At 50.9% G+C, this 18,062-nt stretch overlaps 1 protein-coding gene across 1 annotated transcript in view; it reads left to right on the forward strand.

The window, feature by feature from the left end:
- The first annotated feature begins 375 nt into the window (after nucleotides 1-375).
- The window catches only part of LOC120945048 (NUAK family SNF1-like kinase 1), a 73,362-nt gene continuing 55,675 nt past the window's right edge, over nucleotides 376-18,062 (forward strand). Inside the window, exon 1 of the mRNA XM_040358891.1 lies at nucleotides 376-1,132. Within this exon, the coding sequence (XP_040214825.1) occupies nucleotides 842-1,132 (291 nt within the window). The 5' untranslated portion in view covers nucleotides 376-841. The remainder of the gene's footprint in view (nucleotides 1,133-18,062) is intronic.

The raw sequence follows: 18,062 nt of genomic DNA on the forward strand, positions 1-18,062 counted from the left end.
TGTCGGATCGAACCCAAATGCCGTCGTATCAAACTAAAGATACGACGCGAGAGATTTGAAAGTACACCGGCGTATCAGTAGATACGCCGGCGTACTTGCTCTGTGAATCTGCCCCCATATTTTTTGGGCTGGCGCGATGGTGTACACGGGCATTGCTCCAAGCTGGACTAAAATAACTATGCAATAAAGATCATACCTGGAGTTCAGCTTTAAATGAACAATAGTGAGTAAAGACTAAGCATGTATCATCACCGGCTGCATAACAACCCCCCAGCGGCTCAGGTTTGGGATGTGTCAGTCACTTTGCAGTCACCAGACTGCAGCTAAAGCTTTGCCCACTTCCTAAGTCTCCTCCTCCTCCTCCAACTAGAAGAATGCAAGGCCAGTCTGCAAACTCAGAACTCCCAGCAACTTCACACAGCTGACACACAACACACAGCCTCTGCGGCTGGAACATCCAACTCCAGCATAGGAAAGAAGAAGCAATACAATCCCTAAAAAAAGAAAAGAGCACCGAGCAGCAACTGCAAGAAGATCTGAGAGCGCAAAAAGAAGACGCAAAACAATTCAGACTTCAAAACTTGAAGAAGTTTTGGAAAGTTTTAATTTAATCATTTTTCCAACACCCAGAAGAGGCAGAAAGAAGCTCGCCAGCTCGCGGACAATCTGCAGGAAGAAGTACATTACATTTTTTTTTTTTTGCATATTTATTATTATTATTTTAAGTTATTGAACTATTTATTTCCATAATATGCCTTTTTTGGAAAAACAGTCTTGACCAGCTTGGACAATCATTTGAGCAAAAGGCTGTACTATCCTGCAGACCGACGACGACCACGCCATGACAGGTGTAACATGCGTCGGGGGAGACGGCTCCTGCGACGCGGCCATGTTGTCCAGCAAGGTGGCCAAGGGACATTTGGGTCAGAGAAGAGAGGAGGAGAGGTCCCCGGCGTGGGACAGGGCTGACCCTTGCAGAACCCCAGATTCGGGGCCGGTCGGCGGTTCGGTGCCGGTGAGGAAACACCACCACACGCACAGCATCAAACACCGCTTTCAGCTTCTGGAGACTTTGGGCAGAGGCACCTACGGCAAAGTGAAGAAAGCCATAGACAAGAGCACAGGGATGCTGGTAAGTGTCAGTAATGAGAATTGTATTGTCACCTTCTTGAAAAATAATGGTTTCCAAAAAAAGATGGGGTGTCTTAATGAGAGGGCACACCTGGGCACTGTCCAGGGCCCCCAGGTGCATGGGGGGCCCCTGCACTTTCCCCAAAGCAGCTGGTCCTTGAGCCCACGCTGCCCCAAAATTGGGGGCCCCCATGATGGCACTGAGAGTGATAGATGCAAAGGGGAGGAAGTCTGCCTCCTACCTACTTGATGTCTGTTTACCTGCACTGTCATCATTGTAGGGGCCCCAGAGCATTACTTTGCCCAGGGGCCCATGATGCTATTAAGACGGCCCTGCCGGGGGATGCTGCGGATGGTAAGCCAGCAAATTGGACGCGGAGAAATTCTGCAGGATGATGGTGCGGTACATCACCCAATCAGCTTAAAGGGGTTGTAAAGGTTTGATTTTTATTTTCTAGCTCGTGCATTGTTGGTTCACGTACCTTTTTCTTCCATTTACCTTCTAAATGTTTTTTTTTCTTTGTCTGAATTTCTCACGTCCTGTTCCTCCTCAGTAAGCTTGCCCCCATCATCCGACCTGTTCTGGCTGGGGGTTAGTCAGCCTGCTCGCCCCCTCCCTTGGGACTACATCCCTGCAGAGAGACGCTGTGCTCTCCTGACAGGGGGGGTTCGCGCTGATTGTTCATTAGCGCAGCCCCCCCCTCGGATGCCCACCCTGGACCACCAGGGAAGGGCAGTAAAAAAAAAAAAAAAAAGGGCAGTAAAAAAAAAAAAGAGAATAGATGCCAATGACTGGCAACATTGGACAACATGGGACTGGCACTGGCACTGCCCAGCATTGCCATCAGTGCCACCCCTCAGTGTCCATCAGTGCCACCCCTCAGTGTCCATCAATGCCACCCCTCAGTGCCCATCAATGCCCAGTGCCCACCTATCAGTGCCCATCTGTGCCACCCATAAGTACCCATCAGTGCCACCCATAAGTGGCGCTGATGAGTGCCCATCAGTGTCGCCTATGAGTGCCCATCAGTGCCGCCTATGAGTGCCCATCAGTGCCACCTATGAGTGCCCATCAGTGCCACCTATGAGTGCCCATCAGTGCCGCCTCACCGGTGCCCATCAGTGCCACCTCACCGGTGTCCATCAGTGTCGAAAAAACGTCAATCACGTCGGGTCACAGTAGTTTTGCATAAAACACGCCCCCCTGATCCAAATTTGAATTAGGCAGGCTTATGCCGGCCGATTTACGCTACGCCGCCGCAACTTACGGAGCAAGTGCTTTGAGAATACAGCACTTGCCCGTGTAAGTTGCGTAGGCGTAACGTAAATCAGATACGTTACGCCCGCACAATTTTACGCGGCTCTACGTGAATCTGCCCCTTAATTTTTTTCAAAATTTTCGGTCTTTTTTTAGTTGTTGCGCAAAAAAATAAAAATCGCAGAGGTGATCAAATACCACCAAAAGAAAGCTCTATTTGTGGGAAAAAAATGATAAAAAAATTGTTTGGGTACATTGTTGTATGACCGCGCAATTGTCATTCAAAGTGCGACAGCACTGAAAGCTCAAAATTGGCCTGGGCAGGAAGGTGCGTAAGTGCCCCCCGGTATGGAAGTGGTAGAGATGCTCGGAACCTTGGCTGTGTTTATATTGTAACGTTATATAGAGATAGTGTGAGCAGGAACATAATAGTGAATAGTGCATGCTCCGATGATCTTGGCGACGGATTCCTGTAATACAGCTGGTTGGGCAGAGGCCATGCCAGGTTCAAATATTTGCAGAGACGTATTTTTCAAAAAAAACTGAAACTTTCTCTGTAAATCGGGGAGCGACCTTCAAAGTCCCGCACACATCATGTAAGCTGATGCTCTGTTATTCTAGTAATCCTAAAATAAATGCAGTTGGGCAACATAGTCTGTGCAGCTGCAGGGGAGTCTTGTGACTCAGCTGTCAAGTCGTGGGCCGCCGCGGATCCAGACACCCGCTCTGTGTCATCGCAGCGGGAACAAAAGTGATCGGTGACTGTATTGATCCTTGTCACCCAAGCCCCGGGGCCCAAATGTCTCTCGCAGTCTTGCTTTTATTAACTCAGAGGTTTGGCCAGAACGGAGGAGTTGTCACAACTTGTCACACATGTTTCAAATGCCTGATGTCTGCTACTATTTATTTCTTTATTTCAGATACTTATAGGGTGCCGCCAATGTATGCAGCGCTTTACAAAAAGTGTACATTGGTTCCTACTATAAACATACAGGGCCAGATTCACGTAGGAGAGCGTATCTTTGTGCGGGCTTAGCGTATCCTATTTACCCTACGCCTCCGCAACTTAGACAGGCAAGTACACTGGCCCGGATTCAAAGAGCAATTGCGCCTGCGTAACCATAGTTACGCAGCGCAATTGCTTACTTGCCCCGGCGTAACGAGTGTTCTGTAATCAGAAACCTCGTTACGCCGACTGAAGCCTAAGATATGCGTGGCATTAGGCTCTTATGCCCTCATATCTTAGGCTGCATTCTTACGCAGGCCGCTAGGTGGCGTTCCCGTCGTGCTCAGCGTATAGTATGCAAATTGCATACTAACGCCGATTCACAACGTTACGCGAGCCCTGCGTACGCAGTTTACGTCGTTTGCGTACGGCGGTTTTCGCATAAGGGGCAGCCAATGTTATGTATACCTGTCGTTCCCGCCTTGTGAAATTTGAACTTTACGTAGTTTGCGTAAGTGAATCGTGAATGGCGCTGGACGCCATTCACGTTCACTTTGAAGCAAATTACGTCATTTGCCGCAATGCACATCAGGAACGCGCCTAATTTAAATGATTCCCGCCCCTACGGGATCATTTAAATTGCGCGCGCTTACGCCGGGCATTTTGCCGGAGCGCCCACGCAATTTACGGAGCTACTGCTCCGTGAATCAAGGGCAGCGCAGAAAATTTGCGGGGGCGCAGGGCAAAAACGTTGCCCTGCGCCTCCGTAAAAAATGCGCAAATGTACCTGAATCTACCCCAGTATTCACAAAGCACTTGCTCCGTAAGTTGCGGCGGCGTAGCGTAAATCAGCCGGCGTAAGCCCGCCTAATTCAAATGTGGAAGAGGTGGGCGTGTTTTATTAAAATGAGCCGTGACCCCATGCAAATGAGGCGCCGATCGTACGGCGCATTCCCAGTATCACGTGGAATTTACTCCCTAAGATACGCTGCGCCTCATATAGCAGGGGTAACTTTACGCGGGACGTAAGCCTAACGTAAAGGGCGTAGCAGGCGCAAGTACATTCGTGAATCGGCGTATCTAGCTTATTTACATATTCGACGCGTAAATCTACGGAAGCGCCCCTAGCGTCCAGCGTAACAATGCACCCGAGATACGACGGCGTACTAAGACTTACGTCGGTCGGCTGAAGCCAGATTTCAGGCGTATCTGCGTTCAAGAATACCGCGCATAGATACGACGGCGCATCTTGTAACTTATGCGGCGTATCAATAGATACGCCGGCGTAAGCTGTACGTGAATCTGGCCCAGAAAGGTTGTAAATGAAAGGTGGTTTTTATTTATAAAGCAGCATAGGTGTGCGCAGCCTATTGCATTAGGGTGTGCACCCCAAAGCTCCAACACATATGCATTTGACATACTTACCGGCCTCTTCCCCGCTCTCCATCCTAAAACAATGGAAGGAAGAGCAACGAAGTACACGGGGGACCCGGGCACCAGGAACAGGGAAAGGAGGGGTGGTGGGGGTGGCATATATTAGTACTGATCCCCTATATTTTCCTCCTGTGGCAGCTGTTGACAAAAGGGAGAGGAGGAGAAGCCTACTTTCAGCTGCTACAGGAGGAAAATACAAATCGGTTCCACTAAATTCCAACCCCGCCGCCTCTCTTGTCCAGGTTCTGAGTGTCGGCAAGGAAGGATTGTGGTTTACCTGTCACCTGCTCACCATTGACAGGTTGCCAACCCCAGGATTAGGGTGTGCCCAGGCACACCTGGCACGCCTATGTAAAGCAGCATCTACAGGAGGGGGACAGACTTTAATATATAATGAAATTATTTGGAGTTTGATTATATTCTGCAACGATTTGCTGTTCAATGTACAATGTAGATAGATGTGGGTGATATAGAAGTTACCCAAACAAAAAGCATATTGTTTGCCACAGGGCAACTTTAGCAGGGCTAACCCTTCCTATAGGGTTCATTGTTCCTACAAGCATCACATTGTCTATTTATATGGTTGCATTGGATGAAAGTGGATATTGGTCCATAGATCTTGACCTATTGACTTGAGTTGAGTGGCGATGTATAGTCTTCAGTGCCCGAATGGCTTGAAGCTCAAGCTCCATCCTCATCCCTAACGCTTGATGCTTTTAAATAGGCCTGTTCCTTTGAAGGAAAGCTCCGACCAACGCGAATCGCCTGCAGACTTTGTGCATCTCCTGGGGCTGAAGTCAAGAATGAGCTGGGGCTCGTTGATTAGCAGAAACCTGCAGCAACCAATCAGCAATCTTTTTTTATTAGTATAAAAACGCTGACATTTCAAAATCTGAAATGTAATTGGTTGCTTGAAGTCACTGCAAACCACTGCTCTTTGTTACTGTGCAAGGGTCTGAATCAGGGCTGTCTTAATGAGAGGGCACATCTGGGCACTGCCCAGGGGCCCAAGCTGCATGGGAGGCCCCTGCACTTTGCCCAAAGAAGCTGGTCCTTGAGCCCACGCTGCCCCGAAATTGGGGGCCCCCATGATAGCACTGAGAGTGATAGATACACAGGGGAGGCAGTCTGCCTCCTACCTACTTGATGTCTGTTTATCTGCACTGTCATCATTGTAGGGGGCCCCAGAGCATTACTTTGCCCAGGGGCCCAAGATGCTATTAAGACGGCCCTGGTCTGAATGTCCCAGCATGCCTTGCCAACCAGTGCTGGGACCAGGGAGTTTTTTCTTAGAGAACAGGTGCAGGTACTTCACCCCCCCCCCCACACAAGTCAATCTTATCTCCGCTCCCTACTAACCTCCGAGCGCCATCTTTTGTCTCCACCCACTACCCGCCCCCCCCCCCCCCCCCAGTACCACTCCTTTTAGAGAATACAGTACTGAGTATCATTTTGTGGAGCTAGGTAATATTTTTATGGAGTTTGTTAATAAAAAGAAAGGCAGTAGATACCCCCCAGCAATAGTAGATACCCCCCAGCAAGAGTAGACCCCCCAGCAACAATAGTCCCTCCCCAGCAATAGTAGACCCCCCCCCATAGATAGATACCCCCAGCAATAGTAGACCCCCCAGCAACAATAGTCCCTTCTGGCACCATTAGATCCTCCTAAACAACAATAGACCACCCACTAAATCCCTCCCAACTTTTTAAGATGGCAATGAGGGACACCTATCAGCAAAAGTATGTAGGCATAGGACACACCCCTTGCCACGCCCCCTTAAAGGAGAATTTTACAAAAAAACAAGATTGGTTGAACTCACAAGTGCTTTTTTTTACCACTACTATTCCTTTATATTGGCTTTTGGAATTTACAAATGCAGCAATTTAGAAATCAGATAAAAGTTTAGCGCTGGGGCGTGGTCTGGACATGGCCGTGTGAAGACGCAGCTTCTTGGAGCTCCCGGCCCAGACCATCCCTTACCGGCTTTAATTGGCTAGAAATCGGCATGCAATCTGCCAAAAAGTGTAAGGGGAAAGCAGGTACCAGAAGAACCCGATCGAGTGCAGCAACAGGCGAAATTCAGCATTATTTCAGGCTGAACCACCGCACTTCCCCTGGAACCCAAGCGACTGCACCACGCGGCCCTCCACGTGGAGATTCCGAGGAGGCCCCGGACTACAGTGAGTGGGCTGCAGCCCTTGACACCCCAACACTCTCGATCTGTACACCTGACCCATCTGGAGCACCCTCCCTGGAGATGGCCTCACCCGCACAGCGCCTGGACGGAGTTCAGATGGACCCAGACATCAGGACCTTGCTACAGGCGCTCCCCACGAGGTCGGACATCGCGGCGCTCCCCACGAGGTCTGACATCGAAGCCCTCATTCTCCGTTTGGAGGAGACACACCGCAGGGATATTCAGGAAGTGAGGGCTGACGTCTCAGCATTAACGGACAGAGTGACTGAGGGGGAAGCCTCCTTTACCACACTGGAGGCCAGGGTAGCAAACCTAGAGAGTGCCGGAGAACAGCACCGAGACACCGCCATTGCGCTCCAGCTACATCTCGAAGAGGTCGAGGACCGGAGCAGACGTAACAATTTACGGCTCCGGGGGGTCCCGGAAACGGTGGGAGCGGAGGACTTAGACCAGGCGGTTCAGACCCTGTTTCGGAGGGTGCTGGAGGACCCGTCGGGAACTGTGGAAGTGGACAGGGCGCACAGGACACTGGGCCCCCGATCGGAAGACCCAGAGAGACCCAGAGATATAGTCTGCAGATTATTGCGCTACACGCAAAAGGAGGACATCCTCCGCAGAGCCTGGGATATGGGTGAAGTACCCCTGGAGGAGACCAGAGTCAAAATCCTGCCGGACTTATCTGGGGCAACCTTGAGGAGACGGGCGATGCTGAGACCCCTACTGGAACTGGCAAGACGGAAGGGCTACACGTACCGGTGGAAGTACCCGCTAGCAGTGACCTTCAGGAAAGAAGGCAAAGCCTTCACGCTACAGAACAGAACGGACCTGCCGGCGCTGTTCCGCTTCCTGGGGGAAGATCAACTCCCGATTCCGGACTGGTTGCAGCTGCTCCCACGACAGACAGGAAGGTCCGGTCCCTTCGATTACCGCATGCCAGCCCAACCGCGCCAACGGAGAGGCAGGGGAAGGAACAGAGCACCTTCGGGAGCGGATCGCCGTGAGTAGGCCGTAGGCCACACTGTTGTGAGCGCTGCCCCGCTTCCCTGGATCGCCCCGTAGTTTATGTTGCCCCAGAATTACTGTTGACCGGCTAACACCTGTGATGCCGTTGCCGCGGTCCATGCCCTGTCCCCCCGTATCGTACACTAGTTGTTGTTGTCCGGCCGGCCGCTGTTATACCTCCGCCGAGACGATGCATTTGATGGGCCGAGACTTTAGCTGAAGCCCCAGGACTAGTTCCCCGCGTCCCCCCCCCCCGCCCCTTCCCCGGGCTCCTGTATCGCCTCCCGGTGGCCCTAGACGCCCAATATGGCATTCGCTACCCGGAGGCTGTGGATGGAGGGGAGACCCTGGGACTCTTCCGCGACGGACGGTTCCGGATCCGCGCCTCCCTGGAGTCTACCCCACCACCCTGTAGAAGTGGATGACTTCCCCCCCTCCTCCGATGAACGCTGTTTCCTGCTACAATGGGGGAGAGATAGCGGACTGCAGCCTGGATAGGTGAGACCACCGCAGGCTCTGAGGGGGATCCCCACTGTCGCCCTTTTGCCCGGGGGGGGTGGGGAGAGCAGCTCATAAACCCGGGGGAGTACATGTGGAGGGCCCGGCTGCTGAGGAGAGGTGGGAGGACTATGGCTTTACGTGGAGGGAGGGGGGATGAGCCGAGGAGGGTGTGGGGTTGATCGCATCCTGAAAGAGCCAGCGAACATTCTGGAGCCGGGAACCACAGAACCCACTGACTTTCCTGAGGGGCCCCCACGGGGCTTGGGGCATGGCTTATTGCAACGGGGACAGTGACACCGGGTTTTTTCTTTTATGTTTCTTTCTTTTTTGTTTTTCTTCCTCTTTGGGTGATCAATGGGGGGGCATGTACGGGGAAGCGGGCATATTGAGCCGCCACTATCTACAAGCCTGCTAATGTGGATGGGGCGGGAGGGAGCGAAACTGTGAGTAAGTTATGTACACCTGAATGTTATGCATACCGCCCTCCCTTTATAGTAGGTCGGCCAACTGCCGTTGAAATGCTCACAGTACCTGCACGATGTCAGATGGCTCTACCTGTTCTGTTCACACTGTTAACATTATTTTAAAGTTTTAATTGCATGTTAATTTTTTATGACCGCTTCTCCTTTTTTTTCTCTACGGTTAGGCCCTATGTACTATATTGCCGTATCTTATCTTATCTTACCTGCCTGGATAGCCGGTGGGGGGTGGGGGGACCGGGGGCTTCGCTTCCCGGCTCTGTGTAACCCATCACCCAAATAGGATTGCGCTCGTATACCAGTGATCCGCTGGTGAGCGTTACAGCTAAAGTTAGCTAGATTAGCTCTCTTCTATTTCTCTGCCGCACGCACTAGTGCAGGCCTCCTAATCTCACTCTAACTACACTGGGTTCGCTTACCCAAGCTCTCTGACTCTCTTATACCCCTTCTTCCCCCTTCCATCCCCCTTCCCCTCCTGACACCCGTGAACATGGACAGGCTCACTATAATTTCGCTAAATGTGAAAGGATTAAATACTCCTGAGAAGCGAAGGATGCTGCTTCATGACATGAAACGCCTGAATGCGGACATCGTCATGCTCCAAGAAACTCATTTTAGGGACAACAGTATACCCGTACTGAAAAATAGATTTTACCCCACAGTCTATCATTCCACATATACCAGGGCGAAGTCTCGAGGAGTCTCCATTTTGATCTCCGCAAGAGTGCCCTGGACAGCCACAGACACTGAAACCGATGACGAGGGCCGCCGTCTTTTCCTGCGGGGGACGATCGGGACAGAACGGGTCACACTGGCAAACCTGTATGCCCCGAACACTCACCAGGAAAGATGGCTAAAACGCACGATAGAACAACTTGCACACTTTGGAACTGGACAGTTAATTGTGGGAGGAGACCTGAACATAGCCCTGATACCCTCAGAGGACACCTCCACTGGAATGTCCTCGATGTCGAGGGAAGCACACCGCCACATCTCCGAGTCACTACACTCATTACAGCTTATAGACGTATGGCGGCTCTTCCACCCAGGGGAGAGGGACTATACGTTCTACTCAAAACCCCACAAATCGTACTCAAGAATAGACTATTTCTTAATCCCCCACAGACACCTACATGCGGTTAAAAACACCACCATTGAGTCGATAACGTGGTCTGACCACGCCCCGATCTCAATGACGTACGCACTCTCGGAGGCTTACGGGGCACAGAAGCGACCCTGGAGGCTGAACGAGAGTCTGTTGCAGGACGCAGATGTCTTGGCGGAAGTTGTTAGGGAGATCGGGCTCTACTTTCAAACAAATAGTACGGAGGATAGCGACCCTGCCATAGTCTGGGAGGCACATAAAGCGGTAATTCGCGGGCTACTAATTAAGCATGGGACAAGACTAAAAAGACAGAGGACAGAACAACTAACGACACTTCTTCAAAAACTACAGGACCTAGAGATGAGACACAAAAGAGCCCCCTCGGGAGATCTAGGTTTGGAGCTCGACGCAGTGCGCACACAGGTCACGGACCTGCTGCACTATAAGGCTAAGGCGGCACTACAGGTTTGCAAGCGGAGAATATACGAATCGGGGAACAAATGCGGAAAGATGCTAGCGGGGGCTCTCCGTGCGCAAAACTTAGCGTCATATATACCACACGTTACCTCCACCAGGGGACACAAAAAGACGTTACCTCACCAGATATCTCAGGAGTTCAGATCCTTCTACCAGACACTATACAACATTCCCCCCAGACCTGTTGACCCTAACCGAACGGCAGACTACTTAACGTCCTCTCTAATGCCAACGTTGACAAGCGAAGCGCGGACTCTGCTGGAAGAACCGATTACGTTATCGGAACTCCAGATAGCACTGAAAACCGCCAAGGCGGGGAAAGCTCCGGGCCCGGATGGACTCACGTCGCCCTATTATAGGACCCTCTTCCCTGCCCTTGGTGAGCGAATGGTGTCATTATTTAACACCTTAGGCACGGGTAAATCACTTCATCACACTACGCTTCTGGCACACATAGCAGTAATCCCCAAAGACGGTAAGGACCCTGGACAATGTGCGAGCTACCGACCGATCTCCCTGCTAAACACCGATTTAAAACTCTTTACAAAAATCATCGCCACAAGACTGCAACAACACCTCCCTGACCTGATTCACTTAGACCAGGTGGGATTCGTCCCGACGAGAGAGGCAAGGGACAATACAATTAAGGTACTCAACTTGTTGCATGTTGCCAACACCACAAAAACACCGTGCGTTTTTGTAAGCACGGATGCCGAAAAGGCATTCGATCGAGTAAACTGGAAATTTATGTTCTCCACCCTAGAGCATATAGGCCTAGGCGAAAAAATGAGATGTTGGATCGCGGCGATATACTCCAACCCGACGGCGAGGGTAAGGGCGAATGGCGACCTCTCGGAACCATTTGCTATATCAAATGGGACCAGACAGGGCTGTCCACTATCGCCCCTCCTATTTGCGCTCTCGCTCGAGCCCTTTCTGAACCATGTTCGGCTGAACACGGATATTAGAGGGGTGGAGGTCGATAAAACACAATACAAAGTCTCGGCATACGCTGATGACTTACTGTTTTCCTTGTCGGAACCAATGGTCTCCATGCCCAAATTGATGGCAGAATTTGAACGCTACGGGGAACTGTCAAACCTTAAGATAAATTTGAGCAAATCGGTGGCGATGGGAGTGGGAATACCGCAAAAACATCTGTCCCGCCTTCAGAGTAAATTCCATTTGAAATGGACAGACGAGGCACTGACATATTTAGGTACTCGCATACCGTCCAAGCTATCGCAGGTTTATAAACTGAACTTCCCCCCATTGCTAAAGACCATCCAGGGCCTACTGACGAAGTGGACTAAAGGGCTGCACTCCTGGTTTGGGAGATGTAGCATACTGAAAATGACGATTTTGCCAAAATTCCTGTACCTCCTTCAAGCCCTCCCAATATCCATCCCAGCAGATTACTTTAAGCGAGTATACACGACTTTTAAAACATTCCTGTGGGCGGGGAAACATCCTAGGATACATAAGAAAATGATTTCCCTACCCAAGCGACTGGGGGGCATTGCAATGCCCGATGTCCGGGCCTACTACTACGCGGCACAGTTATGCCGACTAGTGGATTGGTGCCGTCATGGGGACGTCAAGCTCTGGCCGAGGCTGGAGCAGGCCCAATGTGATATCCCCTTACAGCGGGCTCCCTGGTGTTACTCCACCATGCGAGGGGCCATTGGGCGACACCCACTCATAGGAAACACCATCGCGATATGCACAAGACTTCTGACGAGGACAAATATGAGTTCTCGGACCTCCCCACTACGCCCGGTTCTGGGAAACCCATCCTTTGATCCAGGAATACGGGACGGGAAATTTAAGACCCTGAAGGCACTAGGCCTTTACCAGGCATCCCATTTCAGTGTGGGGGGTAGGTGGAAGACGAGAGAGGAATTAATGGACCCAGGGGGTATATACGGTTTGGACTTTCTAAGGGCTGAACAATTAAGCCACTTTCTTGGAACTCTGACGCCACCCTCCGCGACGGATCAACCTCTCACGTTACTAGAAGAATGGTGTACTGACACTGGGGTCCTGCCACATACCTTGTCCCTTGCACACGAGCTGGTAATTATGCCGCGGGAAGACTACCGCCTCCCGTGTTTCGCGAGATGGGAACGGGCGCTAGACTGTACATTCTCGGAAAAGAAGAGGGAAAAAATCCTTTTTCACACACACAAATCTTCCATATGCACCAAGGTGCAGGAGACTAATTACAAGATCCTAACTGGGTGGTATAGGACCCCTGACCTGCTGCACAAAATCTTCCCTGCGACGTCGGACAGATGTTGGCGGTGCATGGAAGATAAAGGCACACTGCTACACATCTTCTGGTCCTGTCCTCGACTCCGGAATTTCTGGAGCGAGGTCAGACGGATTACGCAACAGTTTACGAGCCGTGAGATTCCTGATGATCCAGCATTCTTCCTTCTCCACGCGACTGACGCCCCTGCGCGGGTGTACAAAAAATCAGTAGTTCGCCATCTGTTGGACGCAGCCAAGGCCTGCATTCCGATCCGATGGAAATCGCCTTCCCCGCCGACTATTGCCATGTGGATGCAGAGAGTAGGTGAAATCAATCGCATGGAGGATCTTATCCTAACAAGCCAGGATAGGCATGAGGCCTACACAGACACCTGGCGTGCATGGAATATCTTCTCATACTCCGATGAGGGGATGGCCCTTAGAGGAGAGAGGACCTAGACCTACACCCCGCGGTTATATGTTTAGTAGACCCACCACAAGAGGAACAGGAGGCGACACAGTAGTGCTGGTCCCCACTGGTGGCGAACAAGATGAGATGCCCGTGTTCACAACCCCCCCCTCCCCCCCTCTCCACAATACCCATACTCGCACCCCCCTCTACACTTCAGACTTTTCGCTTTCCCCATTCTATTTTCCCTTTTTTTTTTTTTTTTTTTTTTTTTTTTTTTTTTTTTTTTTTTTTTTTTTTTTCTCTCTCCTTCTCTTTCTCAGGCTATATTTTCTAAGAGAGTGTCTGCTCTCTGTCTCTACCTATTCCTTTCTGTTTCTACATTCTATACATATCTGAAAAGTTAGGGAATCGGGCCCATAGGAACGTGACGACCAGTATGACCCTAGATGTGTGTGTCGAACCGCACATGTAAACGGAGGGGAAACAGGGAAAGAGGTTGGCACTGTCGTTAAACATGCAGACCAGTCCCCGTGCAGACAAGTGAATAGCTGTCCCCCTCGTTGTGCTGAACACTATTGGTTTACACTGACTACGTTGACTCATCTTAGACTCTGTGTTAGGCACTTTGATGTATCGTTCTAATTATTATATAACTGATTGTATTGTTGCGGAGGATCCTGTGGACCCCCTTTTCCCTGTTTATAAATAAAAAATTTAAAAAAAAAAAAAAAAAAAAAAGTTTAGCGCTGGGAAACACTTTTTGATAGAAAAAAAGTGCATTTTATACACAACTTTATAGATCAGACCAAAATGAGGGACAAATGAGGAGGAATGAGGGACATTGTTTCAAATCAGGGACAGTCCCTCGAAATCCGGGACAGTTGGGAGCTAAGCCCACTATATCATCTTTAAAAACAATAGACACCCCCCTGCAACAATAGACCCTTTCCAGCAACACTAGAACATCCTCAGCAACAATAGACCCCCCTCAGCACCATTAGATCCTCCTAAGCAACAAAGGACCCCCCCCCACTCCTACGCAGCAACACTAGATCCTGCCCAGCCACAATACACCCCTTCAGCAACAATAGATCCCCCAGCGCCCCTTGTTAGTACATACATTTATCCATAGGTGTGCGCAGCCTATTGCATTAGGGTGTGCACCCCAATCCTCCAACACACATGCATTTGATATATTTACCGGCCTCTTCCCTGCTCTCCATTCTAAAACAATGGGGGGAACGGGGAGCACATGGGGGACCCGGGCAACAGAAGGAAATTGTACAGGGAAAGGAGGGGTGGCATATATTAGTACCGATCCCCTATATTTTCCTCCTGTGGCAGCTGAATGTTGACAAAAAGGGAGAGGAGGAGAAACCTACTTTTAGCTGCTGCAGGAGGAAAATACAGATCGGTTCCACTAAATTCCAACCCCGCCGCCTCTCTTGTCCAGGTTCTGAGGGTCGGCAAGGAAGGATTGTGGTTTACCCATCACCTGCCCACAGGGATGGACTGGCCATTGGGACTACAGGGAGTTTCCCGGTGGGCCGATGGCTCAGTGGGCCAGCTTCAGTGACAGTGGACCGCTGCCCCTCTCCACTCCTCTGTCTCTCCCTCCCCGCAGTGCTCACCTGGGGGGAACAGAGAAGCAGGGGGGATGACAGAGGAGCAGGGGGGAGGGGACAGACAGCAGACTCAACAGCTATGGCCTGGGAGTTTCTCACTTCTGCCTAATCTTGTCCCATAAGGGGGGCACAGAACTGATTCCTTGCCCCGGGTGAAATAATGTCTAGCTTCTCCACTGGTACTGCCTATAAGAGTACCAGTACCAGCCGTTCTATTCTAATAAAGTAGAACAGCTAGTGGCCAATGGAGGGGGCTTGGGTGGCCGGGGGGGTGCAGGAGTTGTCCGGCCGCCATGGGAGAGACCTGTCAAAGTGGGCCAGTCTGGATGAAGTCCAGGGCCAAATTTTTTTCCCAGTCCAGCCCTGCCTGCCCACCATTGACAGGTTGCCAACCCCAGGATTAGGGTGTGCCCAGGCACACCTGGCACACCCCTTGCGCACGCCTATGCATTCATTGTTGGAGGTGCCAGAACTGCGTTCCCACTGAAGAAAAAACCCCCGGCTGGGGAATATATTTCAGACTGCCTTAGCTGGCCCTTTTAAAGCCCATTGAAAAGTTCTAAAGCCCCCCAAGCCTTATAGAGAATACAGAACAGGAACAATCTCTGCGGAATCCACTTCCCTGTAGAAATTACAAGGTTCAATGATTACAAGCTGAAAAAATCTCCAGAAAAAAATAAGAGGGGGGGGGGGGAATGCGATGAGAACAATCCAATGCGCAGCCTGCTCGGGCCCTGCCAAATAAAATAAACTGTTTGGCTGAGATGTAAATGATGAGACGAGTGATATTCTTTCATTGCCGTGCCTTAAAAATAGCTCCATTCCCCCGAGTCGCAGACCACAGCAGCTGTTTTCGTATGTAGAGAGGCCTACTGGAGAGAGAATCCTGTCAACAGAAAAGGTGGTGAACATGTTCAGCATACGCGATGGAGATGGAGGGAAGCGGGCCCAGGCATAGGCCACGGCTGTCGCCCCAGCAACGCCCAAACGCTATTCAGGCCCCAGAAAGCAGGACCCGCTTGATTTATCTCTCCACAATTGCTTATCCCAACATGCCAAACATAATGGCAGACTATTAATGGACCCTGCATGCCACCCCTGTTTATAATTCCAAACAAGGCACCTTCTCTTCCACCCAGACCGGGAGGCCTGACAGCAGATTTAACAGAACCTTCCAGTCAATAAAAAAAAAAAAAATGCATTCAAAGGAAATTTTTGCTGAATTATACAGTACATGAAGGTTAAAGGGTTACTAAAGGAAAAACATTTTTTTCTTTAAAATAACAAACATGTTATACTTACCTCCACTGTGCAATTCGTTTTGCACAGAGTGGCCCCGATCCACGTCTTCTGGGGTCCCTCGGCGGCTGTCGCTGGTCCTCCCCGCAAGAACTCATCACATTCATGCGAGAGAGCTCGCATGGTAATGAGTCCTTGTGGGCGCGCTCCCGTGATACAGCGAGCGGCCACGGCCGCTCGCCTGTATCACTCGGCCCCGCCCCTCGGCGCGCCGCGTCACTGGATGTGATTGACAGCAGCGCCAGCCAATGCGCTAGGGTCACCGGTTGACAGTGGAAGTGTCCCAGTCACCAGATCCCCGATGGTTCGTTCAAGCCCTTTTGGACAACCTGCCTCCGGGTTTTCCTGAAAGCCGATCCCCCACTGAACGGCATACAGCCTGGGATCTCCTCAGTAGAAGGGGGACCCAGTCAGTCACTGGGGCTCCTTTGTGGCATCAGTTGCTCCAGGCCAGAATAGCCCAGCGGCCGGAACTCCGCGTTGCGCGCGACCCCAGGCCAAGTAGGCCATAGTGGTGGGGCCCGCGATGTGCCAAGAACAACGGCCTCCGCCACAGAAATACTCCTCCCCAGCATGCCCCGCGATTGAAAACTCCTCTAATTGGCTGCTGAGGAAAAGTGGCTCCACCTGGACCTCTTTGGCGCCACCTGCCGCCCAGGGATGGCACCACATCCCTTGAACGCAGTCTGGCACACAGAACAATCCAGATTTGGCGACAGCCAAATTTGACATAATTCGGAATGAGAGCAAATTATCTCTCTCATTCCCCCACTAACTTTAGCGTAGTGCCTTTACTGAAAGTAAGGGGGCGCTACCCTAAAGTGGAACTCCCGCTGATCGGAACCCTCCCCCCTCCGGTGTCACATTTGACACCTTTCAGGGGGGAGGGGGGTGCAGATACCTGTCTAAAGACAGGTATTTGCACCCACTTCCGGCCACACAGTCTCGGGCAGACTGCGGGCAGGACGTTACTTCCTGTCCTCCCCCGTTGTGTTCTGGGAACACTCGGCTCCCAGAGAACAGCGGGAGCCAATCAGCAGGCGCAGCGCAACTCGCGCATGCGCCGTAGGGAACCGGGTAGTGAAGCCGGAGCGCTTCACTTCCTGGTTCCCTCACTGAGGATGGCGGGGGGGGGGCAGCAGAGTGGCGAGCGATCGCTCATCCTCTGCTGCGGACGGCGCTGGACTCCAGGACAGGTAAGTGTCCTAAAATTAAAAGTCAGCAGCTGCAGTATTTGTAGCTGCTGGCTTCTAATTTTTTATTTTTTCAGCGGAGCTCCGCTTTAAGTCTAGTAGTGTATATAGACAAATTTAGAATGGCATGGTCACCCATGTTCAGTAAAATCTCACAGCCTTGGAACAAAGTACCAAGTAACTCTCTGCTAGTCATTACTGAATCTCAGGTTTTCTGTAAGTACGTCTCCTCCCAAGGAGTGTATTTAACATCTGACCATTTAAGCTGTCATTAGTGGCTGCACATTGCATAGTTGGGTCTGCTAATGACAAGTGACAGGAACACTGCCATGCGGGAAGCTTCGCCTCTAGACTCAGGAACTGCCGGAACTCATAAAAATGTACCCAATGCACATCCTTTCGTAGAGCGACATGCCCCTTCCAATAACAAAGGTCACATTTATTCAATCGAGTCTACTTCAATTAGCTTCAGAAACAGGAAACCCAACCCGGATGTGGTAGGTCGGGGTGACATCTTTGAGTTTACCTTTCTGTTAGATTTTGTATTGTCTACGCTTGGTTTTTACTTTCTCGTTGTACAGGAAATCCATTTTTCACTCTCGCATGCACACGGTACTAAAGGCTTGATTCACTCTGGTTGGTGTCACACCGGCAATTCTGTCCTTGGTAACCCTTTGCAGAATCACCAAAGTACAACTGCACTTATAGCCGGGTATCAGAAATTAGACAAAATCTACCCTTGCGGCCCC

This window comes from Rana temporaria, chromosome 7 (genome assembly GCF_905171775.1).
Source record: "Rana temporaria chromosome 7, aRanTem1.1, whole genome shotgun sequence".
NCBI classification, from domain to species: Eukaryota; Metazoa; Chordata; class Amphibia; order Anura; family Ranidae; genus Rana; species Rana temporaria.